Genomic DNA, 21,666 nt, shown 5'->3' with positions numbered 1-21,666 from the left:
GTGCTCAACAGTTTGTGGGTCAAGATGCCTCAGCAGGATCCAAGGCATCAAACATCAGACTTGCTAGAAACAACCATCAGTCATTAATCCTCTCACACACACAAAAAGGCTGTGCAATGGCTACGCTGATTTCTACAAAGCAGGACGCTCAGACCTAGAGAAGCAGTGAGGACCCCCCCACTGGACACAGAGGGGACTTCAAGTTCGGCTCAGGCCTGGCAGTACAAGCCTGTTATCCCAGCTGAGGCTGGACGGTCACAAGTTCGAGTCCTGAGTGGCAGCAGGGTGAGTGCAAAACTAGCTGAGGCAACCTAGTAAGACTTCGGGTCAAGATAAAAAGTTTTTTAAAAAAGACTTAGGCATTCACCTCAAAGGTAGAACGCTGCCTGGCCTCACATGGGCAAGCCCATAGGCTTAGGCCTCCTGAAGGGCCAAAATGTGTGAACTCAGATCTGCATGAGGCCACCATCTCAGAAGGGCAGGGGTTGGCAAGCTTCCTCTGCAGCCAGCCAGACTTTGAGGTGTACAATGTCTCTTTTGGAGGTTCCTTCTTAACACCAAGTCTCATGTAGCCCAGGTTGGCCTCAACGTTGAACTCCTGATCCTCTTGCCTTTGTCTCCCACGTGCTGGGGTTATAGGCTTACACCATCATGGCCTGCCGAAGGCCATATTACAACTGCTCAATCTGTCCAACAATGTGCAAGAGAATCACTGTAGCTGCTTTGCAATAAAACCTGACACACAGATACTAAAATCTGAATGCCATGCAATGTTAAGTCACAAGATACTTGCGGGTTTCATTTTGGTTCGTTTTAAAATTGTTTGGGGCTTTCATCTGAGGCAATGCTCCTGCCTGCGCCTTACAAGTCTATACCCTAACAGGCTTAGTCTTTCTTTTTCTATTTAAAAATCCAACCACAGCTCCAGAATAATTTATACTTCTATAAACTCACAACCAAACCATATGCTGAAAGTAGTATGGACTGTCACTTGCCTATGCATGGGTTCAATCCCCACAGTAGAAAACAATCACTCAGTCATCCATTTGTGTGTGTGTTTGTGTGTGTGTGAGAGAGAGGGGGGGAGAAGACAGTAAGATATGGCTTACTAAGAACAGGAAAACTAGGCCAAGAAAGTTTAAAATCTACTTAAGGGTTTGGTACACACACACACACACACACATTTTCTTTCTCTCCTTCCTTCCTATTAGTGAAGTTGTCCTTAGACCCACAGGTATTGGGGTCCTTCTGGCTTGACCACTCATATTGAGCAGTGAACACAATTCTCTTCCATGAGATCTGCTTCCCATGTTACAGTATTATGAGAAGTGTGTAGCAGAGAGAGCCCCGGGCAGTGGTTGCTGAGAGGAGAAATAGAGGCCATTTTCCATACTGTATGACTGAATCCATCTTGTAGAAACAGTCTCAGACATAAGCGCTCTACATGGATCGTGGCTTCACCACACACTGGAACACTACACAGATACTAAAAAGAGCAAGAGTACCAGACATGTCATATACCTGCAATGCCAGTACTAGAAAGGTCGATGACAGAAGATCGGAATTTCAGGACTAACCTTGGCTATACTGCTGGGTCCCGTTAAAAAAGAAAGGGGGAGAAGAGGGGAAAAATGAACTAGTATGGAAAGAGTTCTGCATTGTTAAAAGGCAAATTGTTGAAGGCTGAAGAGTGTGTGCGCTGCTCCTGCAAAGGACCCATGTTTGATTCCCTGCACCGACATCAGGCAGCTCACAGCCACCTGTAACTCCAGCTCCAGGAGCTGATGCTTCTGGCCTCTGCACATGTATGAACATGCCCATACCTACACACACACACACACACAGTTCACAACTTTTGTTAAGGTAAACTAAACAAGACTATAAAATAGCCCCAGTTATACGTATTTGAATATCTATATAATACACAATTCTGCCTACGCATGTGTTCACATGTATGTGTGCATGTCTACGCTGATAGTGCACAGACATTCCTGAAAGAATACTCGGATACTGCAACTGAAGCAGGAGGACAGAGTTCACCGGCACCCTCAGCAACAAAGCAAGTCCAGGGCCAAGAAGAGAACCCAGAAACCGCATGGGGCCTGGGGAAGAGTGGACATTGACATTCTACATCTCCCAGAGGGTGAAGTTTTCACTAGAAATAGTTAAGTAAAACCAGCATTTAAAATGACTTACCAAAATGAGGGAAAAAACCTTCCACAGAACTGTAAAAGTGGCAGCAGACATAAAAAAAGAAAAGAAAAGAAAACCCTACCCACTCTTAAAAATCCAGTGTGAAAGAACTGAGTTTAACTGAGGTCCCAGGTTCTGTCCAATCTTATCAGAGATCTATTAATTACCAACTTCTACAAATAACCACCTTATCTGCCAAGTGAAAGCCCGTAGACCTTTAGTCTGCAATTTCAAATACTGCTCTTATTTCTAACACTCCAAAGCCTACTGGGTTTATGTAATATTGAACACAAAGGCAATGGAAATAACACAATTGATTTTTAAATTTCCATCACCTTGGTGCTCGTTTTGATTATTTAAATTTCCTTAACAGGGGCTTAAAATAACACAAGAAAGTTAAACATTTTACAATCTCCTCAAATTCTTACCATCACGACAAAGTAATATAAATTGAAGATCAAAATCCCCACATGACAAAACTGTAACAAAGAACTTCTAAAGAATAAATCAAAATTATCATAAGGCTTCGCATGCCAACTGATTAAAAACTCAGAACACTTCTACTGAGACCAACGGAGCAGACACTGTCCACAAGTGAAGAGATCAGACAATTTATACCTGACAGGACTACCAGAAGTCACAAGCAGCTATCAAAAGGTACATCTTTATAAAATAGACAATAGTTAGTAAATTTTAAAATTTCTTAAAAAGGACTTGTTTACTTTAAAAAAGTTTTTGTGTTTTTTCCCCTACATTCATGCCAGTGTTCCACATGCATGCAGTACCTTGGCAAGCCAAAAGAGGGCGTTAGGTCCCCTGGAACTGGAGTTTGTGAGCCACCATGTGGGTGCTGGGGACAGAACTCCCGTCCTCTCCAAGAGTAGTAAGTGCTATTAACCACTGAGCCATCTCTCCAGCCCCCTTCTTTGACCCAGGGTCTCACTAGATATCTGTCTTCCTACTGCAGCTCTAAGTGTTGGGATGACAGACTTGTGCAGTCTGACCCTTGGCAGTGTCAGAAGGAGACTCCACTAAGCCAAAAGCCAAACTGCCTAACCAATCAGATAAAGCACTGAGAACATGCTCGTGCAAAGATTAATTAGTCAATGCATCTGTTTATCTAGGGGCCTGTGAGTGCATTCACTGCAGAGCTTTACCAAGATGATATTCCTCACAACGAGATGGCTTCATATAGCATGCATACACATACACACACATACAGCATATAGCATACACACATAGCATACATATCCATACATACAGCATACAGTCATACAGCATGAGAAATATTCTCCTTTCTCATCAACCTTCTGGGGCCCTCCCCGCAATCTCTCCAAACAGGAAGCAGACTCCATCAAAGAGAACTCTATTCAGGGCTCAAGAGTAGGCTAAAGTGGTCAAGTGCCTCAAGCCAGAGGCAGCCCAATGCCCACAGGCCCGAGGGCAACTTCACTCTGTCATATCCACAGCTTCCTAGTCCAGGGCACCCCTACACAATCAAAAAGTCCCCAAGGCCAGGTACTGAAGGCCGGGCTCCACAGCTTGCAATACTCTTGGTAACCGTTAGGAGGCAGGCCTACAAGAAAGGACTAAACCACTGGGGTAGTACCCTTGAATGGGATTTTTGGGGCCCTGGCCCCTTCCTACTTCCTTTGCTCCCTGGACATGAGGCAAGCACTGACCCAGGCCTTGTGTTCCAGCCACGATGGGCTGCCTGCTCAGGCTCAAAGCAAAAGGACCAAAAGACCACGGACTGAATCCTAGAAGCCATAAACCAAGATAACCATCCTTCCTTTCAAGGTGTTCCTCTAAGGATTTTTAAGTGATGAAAAGCTACTGCACGTGTTATAGGAGCTATCCTAAAAACCCATCCCTGGCTGATCCAATCTCTTACCTTCTCCACAACTATGCTCCTGGGCTGAAGGCCCACTCCCCTGCCTGACCGGTCTCATAGCATTTGTCATTGATCCCCAAAAGGCTGGGGACACGGCCTAGCAGGTGCTTGCCAACATGCATGAGGCCCCTGGGCTTAATCATAGCAACACATACATACACATACATACATATTGTGTATGTGTGCATATACATAACTAAATATATCAAATACATCAGAACATATAGATTTCTTTAAAAAACCTTCCAAGGGGCTGGAGAGATGGCTTAGAGGGTAAGAGCATTTGTTCTTAAAGAGGACCGGGGTTCAATTCCCAGCACCTACCTGGTAGCTCAAAACCATCTATAGCTTCAGTTCTAGAGACTCCATGTTCCTCTTCTGACTCCCACAGACACCAGGCTCGCATGTGGTGCAGACATACAAGAGGGCAAAGCATACATAAAATAAATAAATAACAAAACAAAAAAACCTTCTTCTGGGACTGGAGAGATGGCTCAGCAGTTAAGAGCACTGGCTGCTCTTTCAGAGGATCCACTTTGAATTCCCAACCCCAACACGGGAGCGCACAACTGTCTATAACTCCAGTTCCAGGGGATCTGACACCCTCACACAGACATACGTGAGGGTAGAACGCCAATGTACATAAAATAAAAATAAATAAATAAACCTAAAGCCTGTGTCATATTTGAAAGAAAATATGTAAGCTCCTTCCACACCGGAGGTCCTCTGGTCTCTGTCAACTTCTTCCACAGATTTGTGTTTGGGATAAATTTTAGCCCACCGGATGGGCAGCCCTTCGATCCTGTACACAGCTGGGCCTGCTGTCATCCCAGAGCCTTTGCTTTTACTGTTCTTCCTGCCGAGACACCCTTCGCTCCGGTTTCCCACAGCTGGCTCTCTCATATCCAGGACTCAAAGCTACCTTTCCCGACCTAAAGTTCTCATGTGCTTGTTTACAGTGTTTTCTTTTATCAAATTAGAAAGCTCCAAAGGAGTAGAGACCCATCTTGTAGACTTGTGCACCCACACGGCCTACCACAGTCACAGAAACTTATCAGGTAGTGGATGATTAGAATTTCTTTTTTCTACGTAGCCCAGGCTTGGTCCATCATGGCCTAGCCTCATGATAGTTAACGATCACATATATTTCCCCCCTCAATTAACAGCAAAAATCTGTTAGTGGTGTTTGTCTTTTAAGGGGGGTCTTAAATTAGCAAACCAAGTATTTAAATTCATAAAGTGCCTATCCACAATTTTACTTCTGACAGCTCTTTAAATTGTAACAAAAGACACATGTCAATCTGGATGGCTAGCGGAATCCATCAGCTCTAGGTTCAGTGAGACCCTGTCTCAAATCTCAAATACTAAGGTGGGAGAGTGCGCTAAGAAACAATTTTGACATCAACTTTTGTGCACAAACACTTTCATCCTCCCCCACACATGCATGCACACACACACACTTCTGTGTGTGCACTTTCCACCTCCCAAGCCAGTTACGGTAGCACATGCCTGTAATCTCAGCACGTGGGAGGTAAACGTAAGCAGGAGAATGACTAATTCAAGATCATCCTTGGATGCACCCCGATTCGAAAGCCACCCTGGGCCATGAGACCCCACCACCACCACCACAAAAAAAAAAAAAAAAAAAAAGGAAAAGTATGTTTGGAGTTGACATGGTAGTACACACCTGTAATCTCAGTGTTAGGGAGGTTGTGGCAGGAAAACGGTCAGTTTGAGGCTGGGCAGTGGTGGCACATACCTTTAATCCCAGCACTTGGGAGGCAGAGGCAAGGCGCATCTCTGTGAGTTCGAGACCAGCCTTGTCTACAGAGTGAGTTCCAGGACAGCCAAGTCTACACAGAGAAACCCTGTCCAAACGAACAAACAAACAAACAAACAAAAAGCCTGACTCAAAAACAAAATATAGGAGGGGTATGAATGAGTTTACCTGCCTTCAAGGGCTTTTCACCAACTCCATCGCAGGTACAGTGTGTTTATGAGAAAATGCCATCTAGGAAGGCCGTGACAAACATAAATAGTACCAGCCAGCTAGCCATCCCTCAAGTTTGGGAGGAAACATCTCATTTCCTAGGGCAGCCCACAAAGGCTTCAAACAGAACCTGAGCTGGGCTTGTATGGCTCATTTCATTACGTCAGGAATGTACAGGGAGGGGCACAGAGGTGGCTTGGGAACAGTGGACAGGGATGCTGGGCCTTCGGGAGAGGAGGGGTACTGAGTGTTTGCAGCTCCTAGAAGTAGGCCTGGTTAGGCCCTGCTACACCCTCTATCTTTACAATAGTCGGGAGGGATGGACATCATTTAGTGTCTATTCTCAGAAGCACAACGTAAAACAAGCTCTCAGACCCTGGGCAAAGACTTCCAACTCTTGTTTTTGCAAGGTTGGGAATCAAACCTAAGGGCTTTTGCGCAAGCACTTTAGTACTGAGCTAACGTCCCCTCCCCAGATCCTTTATTTATTTATTTATTCATTCATTCATTCATTCATTCATTCATTCATTCATTGTGTGGCAGGGTCTCCCTGTGATGTAGCTCAAAGCTCACTATGCAGCAAGGCTCCAATTCTTGACACCCCTGCATTGACCACGAACGGTGGAATGACAGGTGTGTGCCTCCATGTCCCATCATCTTTCCTGTGTCAGTCTCGCCCATCATGGTACGCACTTAACACATTCTCTTCTCTATGGGTAAGCTTCTCAGCACAAATGACACAAAGCCGCCAACTGATACAAAGCAGCTAGAATTATTCACATTATTCGGATATGCTCTCTAGCCACCTCTCACTCTATCACTAGATTCTCACTCCCTAAACATAACATACAAGTTTCATGCCTATGCCCACGCTGTTCCTTTAACTGGGAAACTCTCCTATTTTGTTCTTAAGCAAGACACAGGACTGTGCAGGTTGCATAAACCAGTTTATGTAAGTGACGCCCCCTGCCAGCGTTGGACAGTACACTGCCACGGATGCCTTGTCTCCATCCTCTGTGACCTTGGAGGCTTTCTCAGAATCATTCAACTCCCGAAGACCCATCGTGCCTCTGCGTCCTACATCAACTCTTCTTTACAAGAAAAAAAAGTTACAGTGTTTGGACAGCGGCAGCGACTGGGACGAGGGGACACCCTGAAAAGACACAAACTGTGATGACGTGAATCAAGAACTGAAGCCTTGAGGCTGAGGATACAAATCAGTGGCAGGACGCTGGCCTGGCAGGTTATGATCCCCCTCAAGTCTCCAAGGCGAAGGAGGGAACTCTGGCTTTATTCGGTGGCTCCCAGTCAAACGACCAAAAGGAGGCAGATTCATTTTAGCTGCCACAGGCTAGCAGGAACTGAGAGACTGAAACGCCAGCTGAGGTGCCTGTTTTGGTGGAGGCCAGTGAGGGGCTTCCTGGGTAGCGTGCAACATTATTTTGCCATCCTCTACTTTATCTGGGATCACGGACACTGGCTTTCTTATACCCACTTGTAGAGAGAAGCTTGAAACTGGGCCATTAAGCCAAGAAAACCATGCATTTGCCTGAAATATCTGAGTATCTAGGAAACAGTCTGACTTGAACAATTATATACATACTTAAGATACGTATACACAAATTAAGCTTCACCCTGTCTTCTCCACTTCCTCTGTAGCCTCTCTCTTATCTCTGTCTCGTCCCTCTTTGGTTCTCTGGTTTCTCTTTCTATCTAAAATTAGTACTCATCCTAATGCTTTACATAAATGATCCTTCTCCCCAAACTGCCCCCCCAAAAAAGTATCACTCCCTTAGCTCCCCGTTCTTGCCTATGCCTCGGTGTCACCAGCTCCCTCAAAACCTAAACAGTCAGCCCTCCTGTTTCCTTTGCTAATGAGTTCAGTCCATCCTAACCTTAGAATTCTACGTTTGCTGACAAATGACCTCAAAGCTGGTCATTCATTTTCTATGCCCCTTTCAAAACAAAACAAAACAAAACGAGGTCACTTTATTTATATAGAGAAGTTAATTTCACTGTATTACTGGAGCACCAAGGAAGTAATCCCTATCTGTAAAGTGAAAACACAACCGAACACACAAAACAAAACACAGCTCTTTATTTCTTTCCAAAACACAGCTCTTGGATTTCATGCCAAGATGGCATACTGGTAATGGACTCTCCATTGTCTTCACACCTAAGAGTGATATAAAAATCTTTGCTCCCTACAGGAAGAATCTTCTGTGAAAGCAAAGCTCTGCTGTACCAACAGACACCACTGTTCCCGGCATACCCAGGCCCATCAAAAAAAGACCGCAGGGACAAACCCTGACTTGAAAGTGAATGGAGAAAAAAAAAAAACAAACAAAAACCAGAAAATGAATGGAGGGGGGAGTCTTAGAAGAGTTACCAAACAACGGGTAAAAGAATATACAGTTTGGGTCTTATGCTCAAAATGGCTGTCTGCTCTCAAAGTCCAACTTTAGTCTGCTCATTCCTCCCACCAAATATGCAAAATAAACTCACTTGTTCTAAAAACGGGACCGTGTTATCACCATTAGGAGGGAAGCATGATCTCAGGAAAGATTAAAAGTATTTTCCTTTTATCCTAGTAAAGTGCGTGTGTGTTGTGGGGGAGGGAGCAGACACTTCGGCTACCGAGCCTTGCTTCTGGATTTGGGGACGTTCCCATTTTTCTTCTCTCCCAAGGTAATAGTTGGTTTTGTTCTCTTCCCCACGCTGAAGACCCTCTGAATGAACCGTAAATCTCTGATACCACACAGAGGACAGGAATTTGCCAGGTCCATTCTGGCTGGAATGGAGACAGGAAAAGGGCACTGACATCCATTATTCGGGGCCTATCACTAAATTATCCTCCTTTATAATACGGCGATCCCATCCCAGCACACATTATGCCAGAGGCAGGGTGTGCAGAATGTGTGGGCACTGCAGCAGACCACAGTTCGCGGGAATGAGACTTCATCTTCTCAACTACGACCAGTATTGGCACATATTTCAAAGAGCTCTTAGCTCAAATTGAATTATCGTGCAAATTATTGTATATTAGCAATAAAGTTTGGAAAAATTTAATTAGCAGGTTGCGATTTGGTCTGAACTAACCTACAAGGCGTGGAGGTTTTATCCTAAAAGGTGAGGCCCAAGCACACCCTCTGGCTGTGCCTCTGGATAAGGGGCGGGGTTGGGGACCCACACATCCCTCGCCAGAGCGCCACGGGGCCTCCCGGGGCATGAAAAAGCCTGGCTGGGGAGCCAAGCAGACAGGACGGAGAGACTGGACGGACGGATGGCACGGATAGACGGGACGGGACGGGACGGACTGGACGGGCAGAGTAGCAGTTGGTCCTACCCGGAGGGCTCCCTCCCAGGGCCGGCGGAGTACCTGCTCCTGTCATCCAGGCTGCGGTTGTCGGCGGTCGCCGTGCGCCAGTCGGGCAGCGTGCTGGCGCACAGCACCACCATGGACACGATCACGAACACCACGGACACGCTGGCCAGGATCTGCGCGGCCAGCGACGACGTGGGCTCCTCGAAGGTCCGCCGCATGCGCTCCAGCCAGCGCCGGGAGGGAGCCGCCTCGGGCCCGGCGGGGCGAGCCTGCTCGCGGCCCAGCTCGTCTGCCGCGTGGAAGGTGTAGGTGTCGGACATGCGGTCGTCTAGGCGGCGCTGGCAGCAGTACTCCAGGTGCGCGCCCTCCAGGCCCCAGTAGATCATCTCGTTGTAGAAGGACAGCTCGCACATCCGCGGCGCGAAGCGCAGCTTGCCGTGGCCGCGCACGTACAGTAGGATGAAGCCGAAGGCCTCCGAGTGCCGGTCGAAGAAGTACTCGTTGCGCTCCCGGTCGTAGTCGTCGCACACCTCGAGCACGTCGCGCTCCGAGCGGCAGCCGTGCAGCCGGCTCACGCGGCGCAGCGGGAAGTCCTTGAGCAGCTCCCGGGACAGCGAGTACCGGGCGCCGCCCACGTTCAGCACCACCGAGGCCGCCCCGCCGCGCCCGAAGGTCATGGCTGGCCGCCCCGGGGGCCTGGCCGCCGCGCGCACGGGGTGGCCGCGCCGTCGGGGCCCGCGCTCCCCCGGGGGCTGGCGCCCCGCGCAGCCTGCGTCCCCCGCGGTGTCAGCGCCGCCGCCGCCCCTCGCTCCCGGCTTCGCCCTTCGGAGTCCGGGGTGTGTGTGTGGGGTGTCCACAGATCCAGGTGGCGCCGGTCTCCCGGAGGGCGCGCGTTAGCCGAGGCGCCGTGGGCAGGGTTCCCAGGTCCCCGGCGCACGCAGCCCCGCCGCCGTCCAGAGGCGAAAGGCAAAGTGAGCGGGCTCGGCGGCGGCGAGGAGCGGGCTCCGGGAGCCGGGGGCGGGGCCTGCCTCGCCGTCCTCCCTCGCCGTCCTCCTCCTCGCCCGCCGGCTCCGCGCGCTCGGCTCCCTCCGCGTGCACCTCCTGCCCGCCCGCGCCCGCACCTCCCGGCTCTCTCGGGCTGGGATTCCCCGGCGCCCCGCCCCGGACCTCGGGCTCCCCGCCTCGTGACGCCGTGCGCCCCCGCCCGCACTGGCCGGGAGGGGTGCGCGGGGCATGATGCGAGCTGCGGGAAGCCCCGGGGCCATCGGGAGGACCGGGCGCACCTCCCCCAGGCTCCTTTAAACAGTCCCCGAAGGGAGGGGACAGGGGGGAAAGAAGGGGTGCGGAGGTGAGGACCCAGGTGCGGGGTTTGAAGTAGGGAGCGGACGGCGTCAGGTTGACCCTGTGCTGGACTGTTCGGAACCCCGGGCGGCTTCTGAGGCCGCCCCAAAGGATTTCTCAAAGCAAGCAACCCGGTCGCGGCTTGGCCTGCAGACTTTGCGCTTCCTCTCCGCGCGTGGGGCGCCCCACGTGCCGTGCGCTCCGAAGGCGGCCGCGTACCCGCCCACCCCCATCCCCCGCTCCGCGGGCCGTGCCTTGGGCCGGCAGACCAGCCCCAGCCTCCCCCCTCCTCCCGTTTTGCCAGCCTCGGGTCCGGAGAAGGCACCCACGCCGCTCTCACGATGCCTCCCTCCCGTAGAGTGGGGTGGCAGTCTAGAGAGAATCTTCTTTCACTGGCAAAGCCAGAATGTCTCGTTGCCTTGATTTTTGCACTCTCGGTTTCACGCTCTCTCGGTGTCCACTCCTCCCCTCCTCATTGCACCCCCATGCTATTGCGGCACCGGCCCTCGAAATGCAGGGACGGTTTTAAGGCTTGGCGGAGCCGAGTACACCACGCCACGGGGTTCGACTTGGCAGGCATTATTTTAAACAGCAGTTCACACACCCGACACCGGCAGCCCAGCCCGTCAAAGGCAAGAAACAGGTGAGTGGTAAGGAAGGGAGATGGTGTTAGATGCAAAACTAATACTGGAAGAAAAAAACAAATAAAGGGGCGGAAGGGTGGGATGTGGTCCCGATGACCACTGAGCACTGGGGGAAGGGTTTTACTCTCCCCTCTACTTTTCGTAATTTTGCAGGTCTGCCCCGTGCCCGCTAGAGGTCTCCAGAAAGAGTCGTTTGCTCTGGTTCCTAGGGTAGATGTTAGTGAAAACACAGCCGCCTGCAAATTTGAGTTCTGTTTCTGACAAAGTCACCCTGGGTGGTTCTTAGAGAATGAAAATCTCTGTAAGCTGTTTATCCCTAGACTTGGATCATTTATCTTTTTAAAGCACTTAATGTGATTAAAAGCTCAGAAAAACAAGAGTTATTTATCTGCTAAGTACCTACGAAGCAAGGAAAACATCCTGAAGGAAGTGAATTCAATATGGAATGGAAGGAGGTGCTGGCGGTGGTGAGTTGGCAGGAGAGGATTCCGACTAGCAGATGCCAAATGTGAAAGATTAGCGACGATAAAGAAAGCGAATGCATTTGCCTGGCTGAAACAATGGGAGTTCCACGACCTGTATCCATGCTGGGCTATCAGCAATGGGATCCCTGAAGCTTTAATAACAGAAGTGGCTAGATGAAAGCCTCAATGCAGGAAGATGCTCTGCCCTGTGGGTTATTCTAAGGAAAAGGCCCTTTCAGCAAAGCCAGGAATAGAAACCCCAACCTCGTGTCAGTGAAAATGAAGGCCAGTTATGAGAAACACAGGCCAGTATCTAGCAGGTCTTGGTAATGGATAAATATATCATAGGACACAGTGATGAGAGAGAGAAAGAGAGAAAAAAAAGTTAGCAGGTGAGAGCCAGCCACCAGCCTGGCTTCACACCAGCAAGAGCCAATTCATCAGGAAGTTGTTAAAAATACTTTCTAAAAGCAACAAGCAACAGAATAACTATTGTGTTGGTTACTTGCTTGAACATTACTATATTTATTTCCTGTGTTCTCTAGGCAAAAATCTCTTTGCAGTCTGCTGTTGTTGGAAGCAGAGAAATATCTTTTTAAGTTAAATTTGAGCCTAGAAAACAAATTTGGTGACAATGCATTTATGCTTCAGAAAGCATATTTTCATAATATTTCTTGGTGAGATAGGTTTAAATCATTCTTTTTAATGTAATATTCTTAGTTGATTGTGATATTAGCCACTACCATAATGGCAATACTCAAATCATTTTTTTAAAGTGTATAGATATAGAAAGATGCAGAAATGGTGGGTTTGTCTCAGTAATAATCTGTTTAGAAAACATTCTTACAAACAATCCTACTTCATTGTGCTTTGAGAAGAGGATTATGGGAGAATTATTACATCTGGGTTCAGGATCTTCATATGTAAATCCCTGGCATGCATTAGGAAGGATTTCACTTTGAAAGAAGCTGGAGGTTTTTCCATTCTCAATCTATCAACCCATTTTAGAGAGGGTTGCAGCTCTAGAGACGCTCTGGCCACAGCTGCATGGCAGGAAAAAGGCTCAAGCCAGTCCTAGCTCTAGCCACTCCCATCTCCAGCATCTAGATTGTCATCACAAGCCATCATTCTTTCCTGCCTTGGTGGTCCCGTACAATGCCCCCAGGCACGCTGTCCTTTTCACCAGGGCTTCTCTAGTTCAAACTGTGAAAGGAAACCTGGAGGTGAGTGCTGGCACGTGCCTGTGATACCAGCACTGGAGAGGTACAGGCCAAAGGATCAGGAATTCAAGGACAGCCTTGGCTAAGTACTGAATTTGGGTTTGGGGCCAGCCTGGGCTATAGGAAAGGGTTCTCCCAGGTCATAGCTGGGGTATAGCTTAGCTGGTAAAGCGTTTGCATGCATGAAGCAGGAATCGGATAAACTGTGCTTAGTGGTATGTCCCTGCAGTTCCAGCATTCAGAAGTTCAGATTGTCCAAAATGGCTGTTGGGCTCATCCTCCTGTGAGGCTGGCTGCACAACTTATGTGCCAAACGATATGTAACAAATCCCTTAACCTTTGACCCGGTTTCTCATGCATAAAATGAAGATAAGGGCACTTATATTAAAAGGGTGATGTGGATGGGAAATGAGATAGATAACGTGAGGACCATAGATAGCTCAGGGTGTGACACTGGAGAAATTACATTTCATGTACGTTTCCATTAGTGCAAATAAACCATGCCATTGTAAAGTATACGATTCATGTAAAAAAGAACCAGTCCACAAATAACACAAAACATCAAACATTATATGAAAAGTTCTGCTTTATACTGCTAGCTCTGAGTTCAGCATGAATTCCTGCACCCCGGTGTTGAGTGGGGCCTGTGCCCCGTCCTGAATTACTCTATATACTGCAAAACCGAGGTGGTTTTTTTTTTTTAATTTTTCAGGTTGTGCTTTGCCCTAAGAGGCTTCATTTTACAAGCAGCTGTTGACTCCATTTTGTGTGCTAATGTAGAAGCAGGTAGATTCTGCATCCTCGTGGGCAGATAGTCCATACCGTCTGTCCAGTCCAGCACCACATGAGGGACCAATTGATGAATGACTTATTTCTACACGTAGAATGGGTACCACCCTTTAGACTTATCAGTTAAACTGCAAAAGCATGTGACCGTAGTCAAATCATATCAGGGACTGGGAGGGTAGCTCGCTGCTGTGTAAATGTAAGGAGCTGAGTTCGGACCCCTAGAACCCACAGACATTTGTGCATAATTCCAGTGTTCCTATGGCGAGGTGGCAGGCAAGACAGGAGAATCCCTGGGAGTTCACAGGCCAACTAGCCTGGAGTTCTGGCTGGCTGTCTGTGTCAACTTGACACACACAGTTGAAGAAATGCCTCCAGGAGACCCAGCTGTAAGCCATTTTTGTAGTGATCAGTGGGGGAGGGACGGCCCAGCTCATTGTTGGTGGTGCTAAACCTGGTTTGGCAGTCCTGGGTTCTCTAAGAAAGCAGGCTGAGTGGAAAGCGAGCCCTTGAGCAGCACTCGCCTTTGGCCTCTGCACTATCTCCTGCCTCCAGGTCTGTGCTGTTTGAGTTTCTGTCCTGGCTTCCTTCAGTGATGAACAGCACTGTGGAAATGTAAGCCAAATAAACCCTTTTTTCCCCAGCTTGCATTTTTGGTCATGGTAGTTCACCTCAGCACTAGTATTAGGTCTTAGTACCTCACTAGGACACCTGACATATGCAGCAGCAAAAGTAAGGCTGTCTCAAACACGGTGGAAGTGAGGACCTACACCAGAGATTCTCTGACCGTGATGAGTTTACTATGGCAAGCACACACCTGTACTCACACACGTGAGTACACATATTTACATACAAAACACATCTTTTAACATACATATGCGCGAAAAAAAAAAGAAAAAAGGAATGAAAACAGGCCCAAGAACTTAATGGACCAAGGAGAGGATACAATACCGTCACCTGGACCCAAGAAGAGGACATTGGCACTCAGGAGACAGACACAGGACAGAATCTCTGTGAGTTCAGCACCAGCCAGGTCTACAGAATGAGTTGCTGGACGGCCAAGCTAATTAAGAAGCCCTGTCTCAAAAGACAAGTAGGTAAAGAAGCAAACAAAAGTGCTTTGACACCTTCTGTCCGACCCACTCCCCTGTCACCTGGTGTGTGACTCCCCACCGCCCCGGGGACTTAGCTGTGCTCAGTCACAGGTGGCACAGACTGATCTGTCCTTCACTGTGGCCCATGGACCCACAGTGCACTTCTGCAGCTTGTCTTCACCCTGAGGCTCAACTCAGTGTTAACCCAGCGTCTGTCATGACTCAGCATCTCTGACAGGTTTGTTACCTGCTTCCCTAACACCACCCCTGGCCCCTTTCACAACCCACCCAGACCCCCCCACCCCCACTCTGGAGTAGCTACTTTAACCCTTGGTAACCATTCTGTAACCTGCACATGTACATACAGAGAGATGTTTACCGTGTGCTGTGTATGCAATATGTGAGCTGAGAGTTGATTTCTGTAAAGGAAATTAGAGTGAAAGAACCTATGTTTTGGTTTCAGCTGGCAATGAGGGAACTTGAGACTCCTTGGCAAAATCGCTGCCAGTAAAACGATACACCTTGGGATTTTATTGTTTTTCAATGAATTTTGATGTTGTGTGTGTTTTGATATAGTGTGCTCATGACTAGTGGGGCGCTGTGCTATATTCAAGTCTTCCTAGAGCTTTGGAAAGAGAGAAACCCTGCAGATGACACTTTCCGTACAGCTTGCGTAGCAATTCTGTCTGCTTTTAAAAGCCCCTGCTCTGCTCTTAATTCATATCCCTAGGTACTGGGCTATTAAATAAAAACACAAAATAAGTTAAAAAGCGGTTCTTCAAATGAAAACATAGCCTTTTATGCAATGAAAGATCGTGATAGCATTCGCAATATACACAGCTGCCCCTGAATAAGTCAATGCTGTAACTTTCGGGGACAGTGGGTTATGCCAGACCCCACATGGTACTCTCCTAAAGAATGCTAGGCAGGGGGCTGGAGAGGTGGCTCGGGTTAAGAGCACTAGCTGCTCTTCCCAAGGACCTGGGTTTGGTTCCCAGATCTCGTATGGCAGCTGACAGGTGTCTGTAACTCTAGTTCCAATAGCTCCTTCTTCTCCCAGGGCACTGCACACATGTGATGCAGATGAAATATTCAGGCAAAACACCCACAATTACGTGAATCTATGTATATGATTATTATATATGATCTTATATATAATGAATCATATATATATATGCAGAGAGAAAGAGGATCACGTGATTGTTTCCTTAAAAACAAAAAGGAAAAAAGAGTTGGACAAGAGGCAGAACACTTATAATCCCAAGCACTCCGGAGGCTGAGGCAGGAGGATCAAAAGTTTGAAGCCAGCGTGAGAAGTATCTAGAAGACCCTGTCTCAAAGTGAAAAAGACGTTGATGGATGGTATTTCTCAAAAGATTTGTGAAATGGATGTACAGGCAGTTTCTCAGTCAAGAAATGGGGGAATGAGAGAGACATGAAGTGTGCTTATTGATTAGTGTTAACATTTGCCCTTTTTAACTATGGGCAATGGCTGCCTTTTCATTTAAAAAGAGAAAAACAGGCCGGTGCTATGACTCAACAGGTAAAAACCACTAGTCACACAAGCCTGACAACTTGAGTTCAATCTCTGGTCCTCATGGTAGAAGGGAAGAACCAGCTTCTGAATGTGTGCTCATGTTGCTTGTGTATGTATGTGCGCACATGTGCATGCACAGGAACACACATGTACATAGCAATAGTACAATAAAGGAAAAACTAGTTAAAAAAGTGTTAGTGCATATCCTACAAGATAACCTTTCCTTTAAGATCTCCTTGTCCTGTCCTAGTGCTGGACACTGAACCAGGGTGTCCCGTGTGCTAGCCGAGTGCTGTGCCACCGATCTGCACCCCTGGACTCCTCCAGCTTATTCTTGCTGTGTCCTCTGTATCAGTGACCCTGGCACTTCCTGCTCCCTCTGCCCAGCACACTATCCAGAGCATGTGACATGGCTTCTCACTGAAGTTTGGATGCAAATGTTATTTCCTCAGATATTCTCTAATCATGAGCATTGTCATCTAATTTTTCATCTCTACCTCACTTAAAAAAAAAAAAAAAACAAAGACAAACATCCCAGGTCTGTGGAGATGGCTCAGTGGGTACAGTGATTGCTCACAAGAAGAGGATCAGAATTGAGATTCCAGGACCTACATAGAAACTGAGCAGGATAAGTGAGCAGCTGACTAGCTTTCAGGGGGTGGAGACAAGGGATCCTTAAAGCAAGCTGGCTAGCTAGACTAGGGGAATTGGCAGGCCCCGAATTCATGGAGAGTGATCAAGGGAGACACCAGACATCAGCTTCTGGCCCCCATACATGCACACATGTATACTCACGTGAGTATACACACAAGCACACAGACATATACCACACATACAAACAAGACAAAACAACCAACTTGTCCAGACCTACGGAAGGTCCAACATCAAGAATAAACCTTAGTATGAACCAGTGGTGACACTGTGTCTATCCAGAGCCCACAACTGTGAAAAACTGGTGTGAGATGTTGGGGGCGGAGAGGAGCTAAGAGTACCTCCTTCATTTTCTAGCAAACCTAACCCTTTCAAAATGTAAACTTTGAAAAATCGTCTTGCTCACTTGCCTGTTTCTTGTTGATCCTCTGTCTTTGCAGCAGACTTCCCCCACTGCCTTTGAAAGCAGGGACCCTGGGGCCAGTTCTCATCCATAGCCGCTCTGAGAATAGTGCCTTCTCCTTCCAGGGTGCAGGAACTGCTGAGTGAAGGCATACGTGACAATTGCTGTTTGCTTAAATACTGTTCTCTGAGTGCTCAACTGGCACAGGAAACAAGGCTGGAATTAGACATCTGGGGAAATTTGGGCTTTTTCTGAAAACCACTTCAATTTTGGCATATTGGTAGAGACGTTGGCAGTGCTTTTCCCCTGAGTCTGTGGCGACTGCAGCTTCAAGCACTGCAGAAACCCTGCTCGCTGGTTTGAGGGCTCCCACCCTGTGTCAGCAAATGCTGGCTCGCGCCTTCCCCAGCAGGTGTTCCAGTCAGAAATGTGGGACTCAGTCTCCTGAGTTCTGGGCCCACTCCCCTCAGTGCTGCCCCTGGAGAGGAATACATACTGGAGCAGAACAGTGTTGCAAGGGAAGAAGAGCCATCCTCTGTGGAGTTCACCCCTTCAAATGGGCACATGATAGAGTACAGCTCAATAAAGCCATTACATTAAAAAAAAAAAAAAAAAAGTCTGAGCTGGGTGTGATGGTGTCTTCCTGAAGTCCCAGCACTTGGGAGACTGAGGCAGGAGGATCCAGAGTTCAGAGCCAACCTGAGCTACATGGCAAAATCCAGTCTCAAAAAAATAGAGAGCAGTTAAGAGCACTTGCTGCTCTTGCAGAGGGTTTGGTTCCAGCACTCACCTGGCAGCTCACAGTCACCTCATCCAGATTGAGGCCCTTTTAAAGCTCTTTAGTCTTGCAGCACACATACATGCATGCAGCTAAAATGGGAGTAAGCCTAAGACAAAAACAAATACTTAAAAAAATAAACTGAAGAGAGGGTTCCGGAAGTTCTGTGTCTTGGCTTAGGAGCTATAAGAACTATGGACAGCAATGGCTCTTGTTTAGTAGACTGACATCTCAGAGACCCAACCCAGTCACTTGCCTGGATACTCAAGATAAGAGGAGACACCTTCCAGCAAAGGCAGCCTTGAACCAGACAGAAAGGAAGTGGGAGAACCTGGCAGAAAATGGGGATCCCTCATCCTGCCCTTTCCCACACTCAGACAGCCTGAGGGAGGATTCGACGCAGGAGAAAAATCAAAGACATTTTCACAATGAAGTTTCCCACTGTGTTCTGTTCCTTCCACAAAGAGAAGAAGAGTCTTTACCAACGTTAATGAACCAAAATTAACTATGAACGGAGTCAGCTTTCAAAACGCCTGCTGCTCTTCCCTTTCTATCCTTCCAGTGTCTATTCCAGCCCCAATCCTTGCCCTCCTCGCTCAAGCTCAGGGCTCTCAGTTCTGCCTCAGGAACTACTGAGCCTGAGGGTTGGCTGCAGCTAAGTTTATGGGGTTTCCAGTAATGAGCTTCCCATCGTGGATGCAACCGTATCATTATCAGCCCCACTTGTAATAACTGATACACTCTCAACAGGAACTACATTTCCCCCACCCAAGGTGCAGAATTTAAAATGAAGTTTTCATAGTATTTGATTTAGGAGTTTCAGGTCCAGTTTATCTGGTTTGGGAATGAGTTGTTTTGTTTTGAGGGTGGGAGTCGAGACAAGATCTCACTATGTGGCTCTAGCTTCTTATTCCTTCAGCCTGTTTCCCCAGTGCTTGCTTGGCATTACTGGCTGGCACCACAGTGTCTGATTTCAGATTTACCTGTTTATTTGTTTGTTGAGGTAGGGCCTTCAGTTAGCTCAGGTTGGCCTTGAGTTCCTTGTTTAGTTGAGAATGACCTTGAACTATTAATTTTCCTGCCTTCACTTTCTGAATGCTGGGATTGCACTGTTCAGTGGGAGAGAAAAGACTCAATTCTGGTGTGTATGATATCCTCCCTCCCTTCCTCCCTCCCTCCCTTTCTTCCTTCCTTCTTTCCTTCCTTTTGTTTTTCAAGACATGGTTTCTCTGTAGCCCTGGCTGTCCTGGAACTCATTCTGTAGACCAGGCTGGCTTTGAACTCACAGTGAGCCACCTGCTTCTGCCTCCCGAGTGAGACCACCACAGCCGGCCCCATTGCCTTTCTGTGAGAAGAAACCACAAGCATTTGTCTCAGTTCATTGAGCTATTCTCAGTGGAGAGGTACATGTGCGTGTGGGCCTTCACTCCCTCATAGCCACAAGCTCATATCAGATATCCTGCATATCAGACGTTTACATTACAGTTCCTGACAGTAGCAAAATTACAGCTAAAAAGTAGCAACGAAGTAGTTTTATGGCCGGGGGTCACCACAGCATGAGGGATTGTATTAAAGGGTCTCGGCATTATGAAAGTTGAGAGCCACAGATACAGGTTTGCAGATACTTTCTGTTTTGCTTTAAGAAGCAGGTCTCACGATGTTTCTCAGGCTACCCTCAAACATCTGGATCAATTGATTCTCAGCCTGCTCAATAGTGATTGTGTCAGCACCCGGGGCTAACCCGGAGCAGACCACTGCTCTGGACAGGTTTGCTTGTATTTGCGTGGAAAGTAGGGCATGTGTGTAGAGGCCAGAGGACAATTTGTAGAAGCCATTCTCTCCCAGCCTGTGGCTCGTCGCCAGGCTTCTGGTGGGCATCTTCAGCCCCTATGCCATCTCCCTAACTTGCAGCCTCCCTCCCTCCCTTCCTTCAATGGATTCTCACTACGAAGCCCTGGCTAGCCTGGAGCTCTCGATGTAGACCAGGCTGGCTTCAAACCCATGAAAATCTTACTGCCTCTGCCTTCCAAGTGCTGAGGTTAAGGAGGTGAGCCACTGTGCCCATCTTACTTGCACTTTTTAAACGTGTCTCTGAGAAGTTGCATTTTGGTCAGTGTGAGCCTGAATCGGCCCGTGCCTCAGCCAGGGATGAGCTGAGAGTACTTGCTGTAGCTTTCCAGGCTCTGCAGGAGTCTTTCCTGCAGCCCCCCCGGGTGACTTGAGAGCTTGTCTGGGAAAAGCACCTTTTCTGCCCGAAGGAGTCGCGCCCTCTGCTTAATGTTTGCTAGAACTTTATGTCTTCCAAGTAGGATTTTTTTTTTCTTTCCAGGGGAAAGTAATCACAAGCAGGAATCTCTGTAGCCGAGAAGCTTTTTGTACCCTTTCACGGGCTTCTCTCATGATGGATGAAACAGTGAGAACAATCAGAGCAGGTGTCAGCATAAATCTCAGAAAAGAGGAGAAAATAGGCTTGCCAAGTCCTCAGAGGATGCCCAGGCTTTCCCGCCTCCAGGTACAGTGTGTTTAAGTTGGACAGTTGGAGAGGGATTAGCAAGCACTCGATAGCTGTGCCAAGGGTCTGCTTCAATAGCAGTGGATGCTTGCGGAAAGACAAATGGGGTGTAACATCTGTTGAGTCGGTGTTTAGTCAAGACTTTCAGTTTACAGTTCACTGTGCTTTCACCCTTAGTGGCCAGCTCAGGAGTAAGATTTATATTCTGTATAGATTAGACATTACTGAGACATCCCAACTTACAAGGCCCTGAAGGGAATTCCAATTTTAATAGTGCCAATAAGAGTATATTTTCTCAGACTGTGAACATGGGAGGTGCACAGTCATATTGCCGTGTCATTTGAATCGGGCCTCCCAGGCTCCCAGGATCCCCTAAAAGAAACTTTGTGCTGTCCTCGATTCAATGGACTTGCTGAATCGTCTCCACGGTGGAGAGGCTGCCATTGCCAACTGTCCCTCGAACATCTCAGCTCATCTTTGCCTTGGGGGGTCTCTTGTTCCCTGTTGAAGGTGTCCTGGGAATATGATTTAGAATACCTGACCTTCGCTCAGGGTTTCAGAAAGGCTTAGGCAGCCATCGGGTGTGGGTCAGTCTCAGTTGAACAAACTGAGACTCTCCCTCCCTCCTTCCCTCCCTCCCTCCCTCCCTCCCTCCCTCCCTCCCTCCCTCCCTCCCTCCCTCTCCAGTACTGGACTGAGTTAAGTTGTCCAAACTCTCTCTTTTTCCTGTTCAAATTAAAGATTTATTTATTTTGTATACAGTGTTCTGTCTGCATGTGTCCCTGCAGGGCAGAAGAGGGCACCAGATCTCACTGTAGATGGTTGTGAGCCACC

General features: G+C 48.0%; 2 protein-coding genes across 2 annotated transcripts in view; one reads left to right on the top strand and one right to left on the bottom strand.

Moving 5' to 3' along the window:
• Kcng3 (potassium voltage-gated channel modifier subfamily G member 3) overlaps positions 1-10,099 on the bottom strand; it is a 50,540-nt gene extending 40,441 nt beyond the window's left edge. The window contains exon 1 of the mRNA XM_021648711.2: positions 9,424-10,099. Within this exon, the coding sequence (XP_021504386.1) occupies positions 9,424-10,079 (656 nt within the window). The 5' untranslated portion in view covers positions 10,080-10,099. The remainder of the gene's footprint in view (positions 1-9,423) is intronic.
• A 1,026-nt stretch (positions 10,100-11,125) lies between these two features.
• The window catches only part of Mta3 (metastasis associated 1 family member 3), a 186,210-nt gene continuing 175,669 nt past the window's right edge, over positions 11,126-21,666 (top strand). Inside the window, exon 1 of the mRNA XM_060363670.1 lies at positions 11,126-11,386. The gene's annotated coding sequence lies outside the window, so the exon portion shown is untranslated. The remainder of the gene's footprint in view (positions 11,387-21,666) is intronic.

This window comes from Meriones unguiculatus, chromosome 1 (assembly GCF_030254825.1).
Source record: "Meriones unguiculatus strain TT.TT164.6M chromosome 1, Bangor_MerUng_6.1, whole genome shotgun sequence".
Classification (NCBI taxonomy): Eukaryota; Metazoa; Chordata; class Mammalia; order Rodentia; family Muridae; genus Meriones; species Meriones unguiculatus.
Note: the sequence above shows the minus strand (reverse complement) of the source record. Positions and strands in the feature narration are given on the sequence as shown.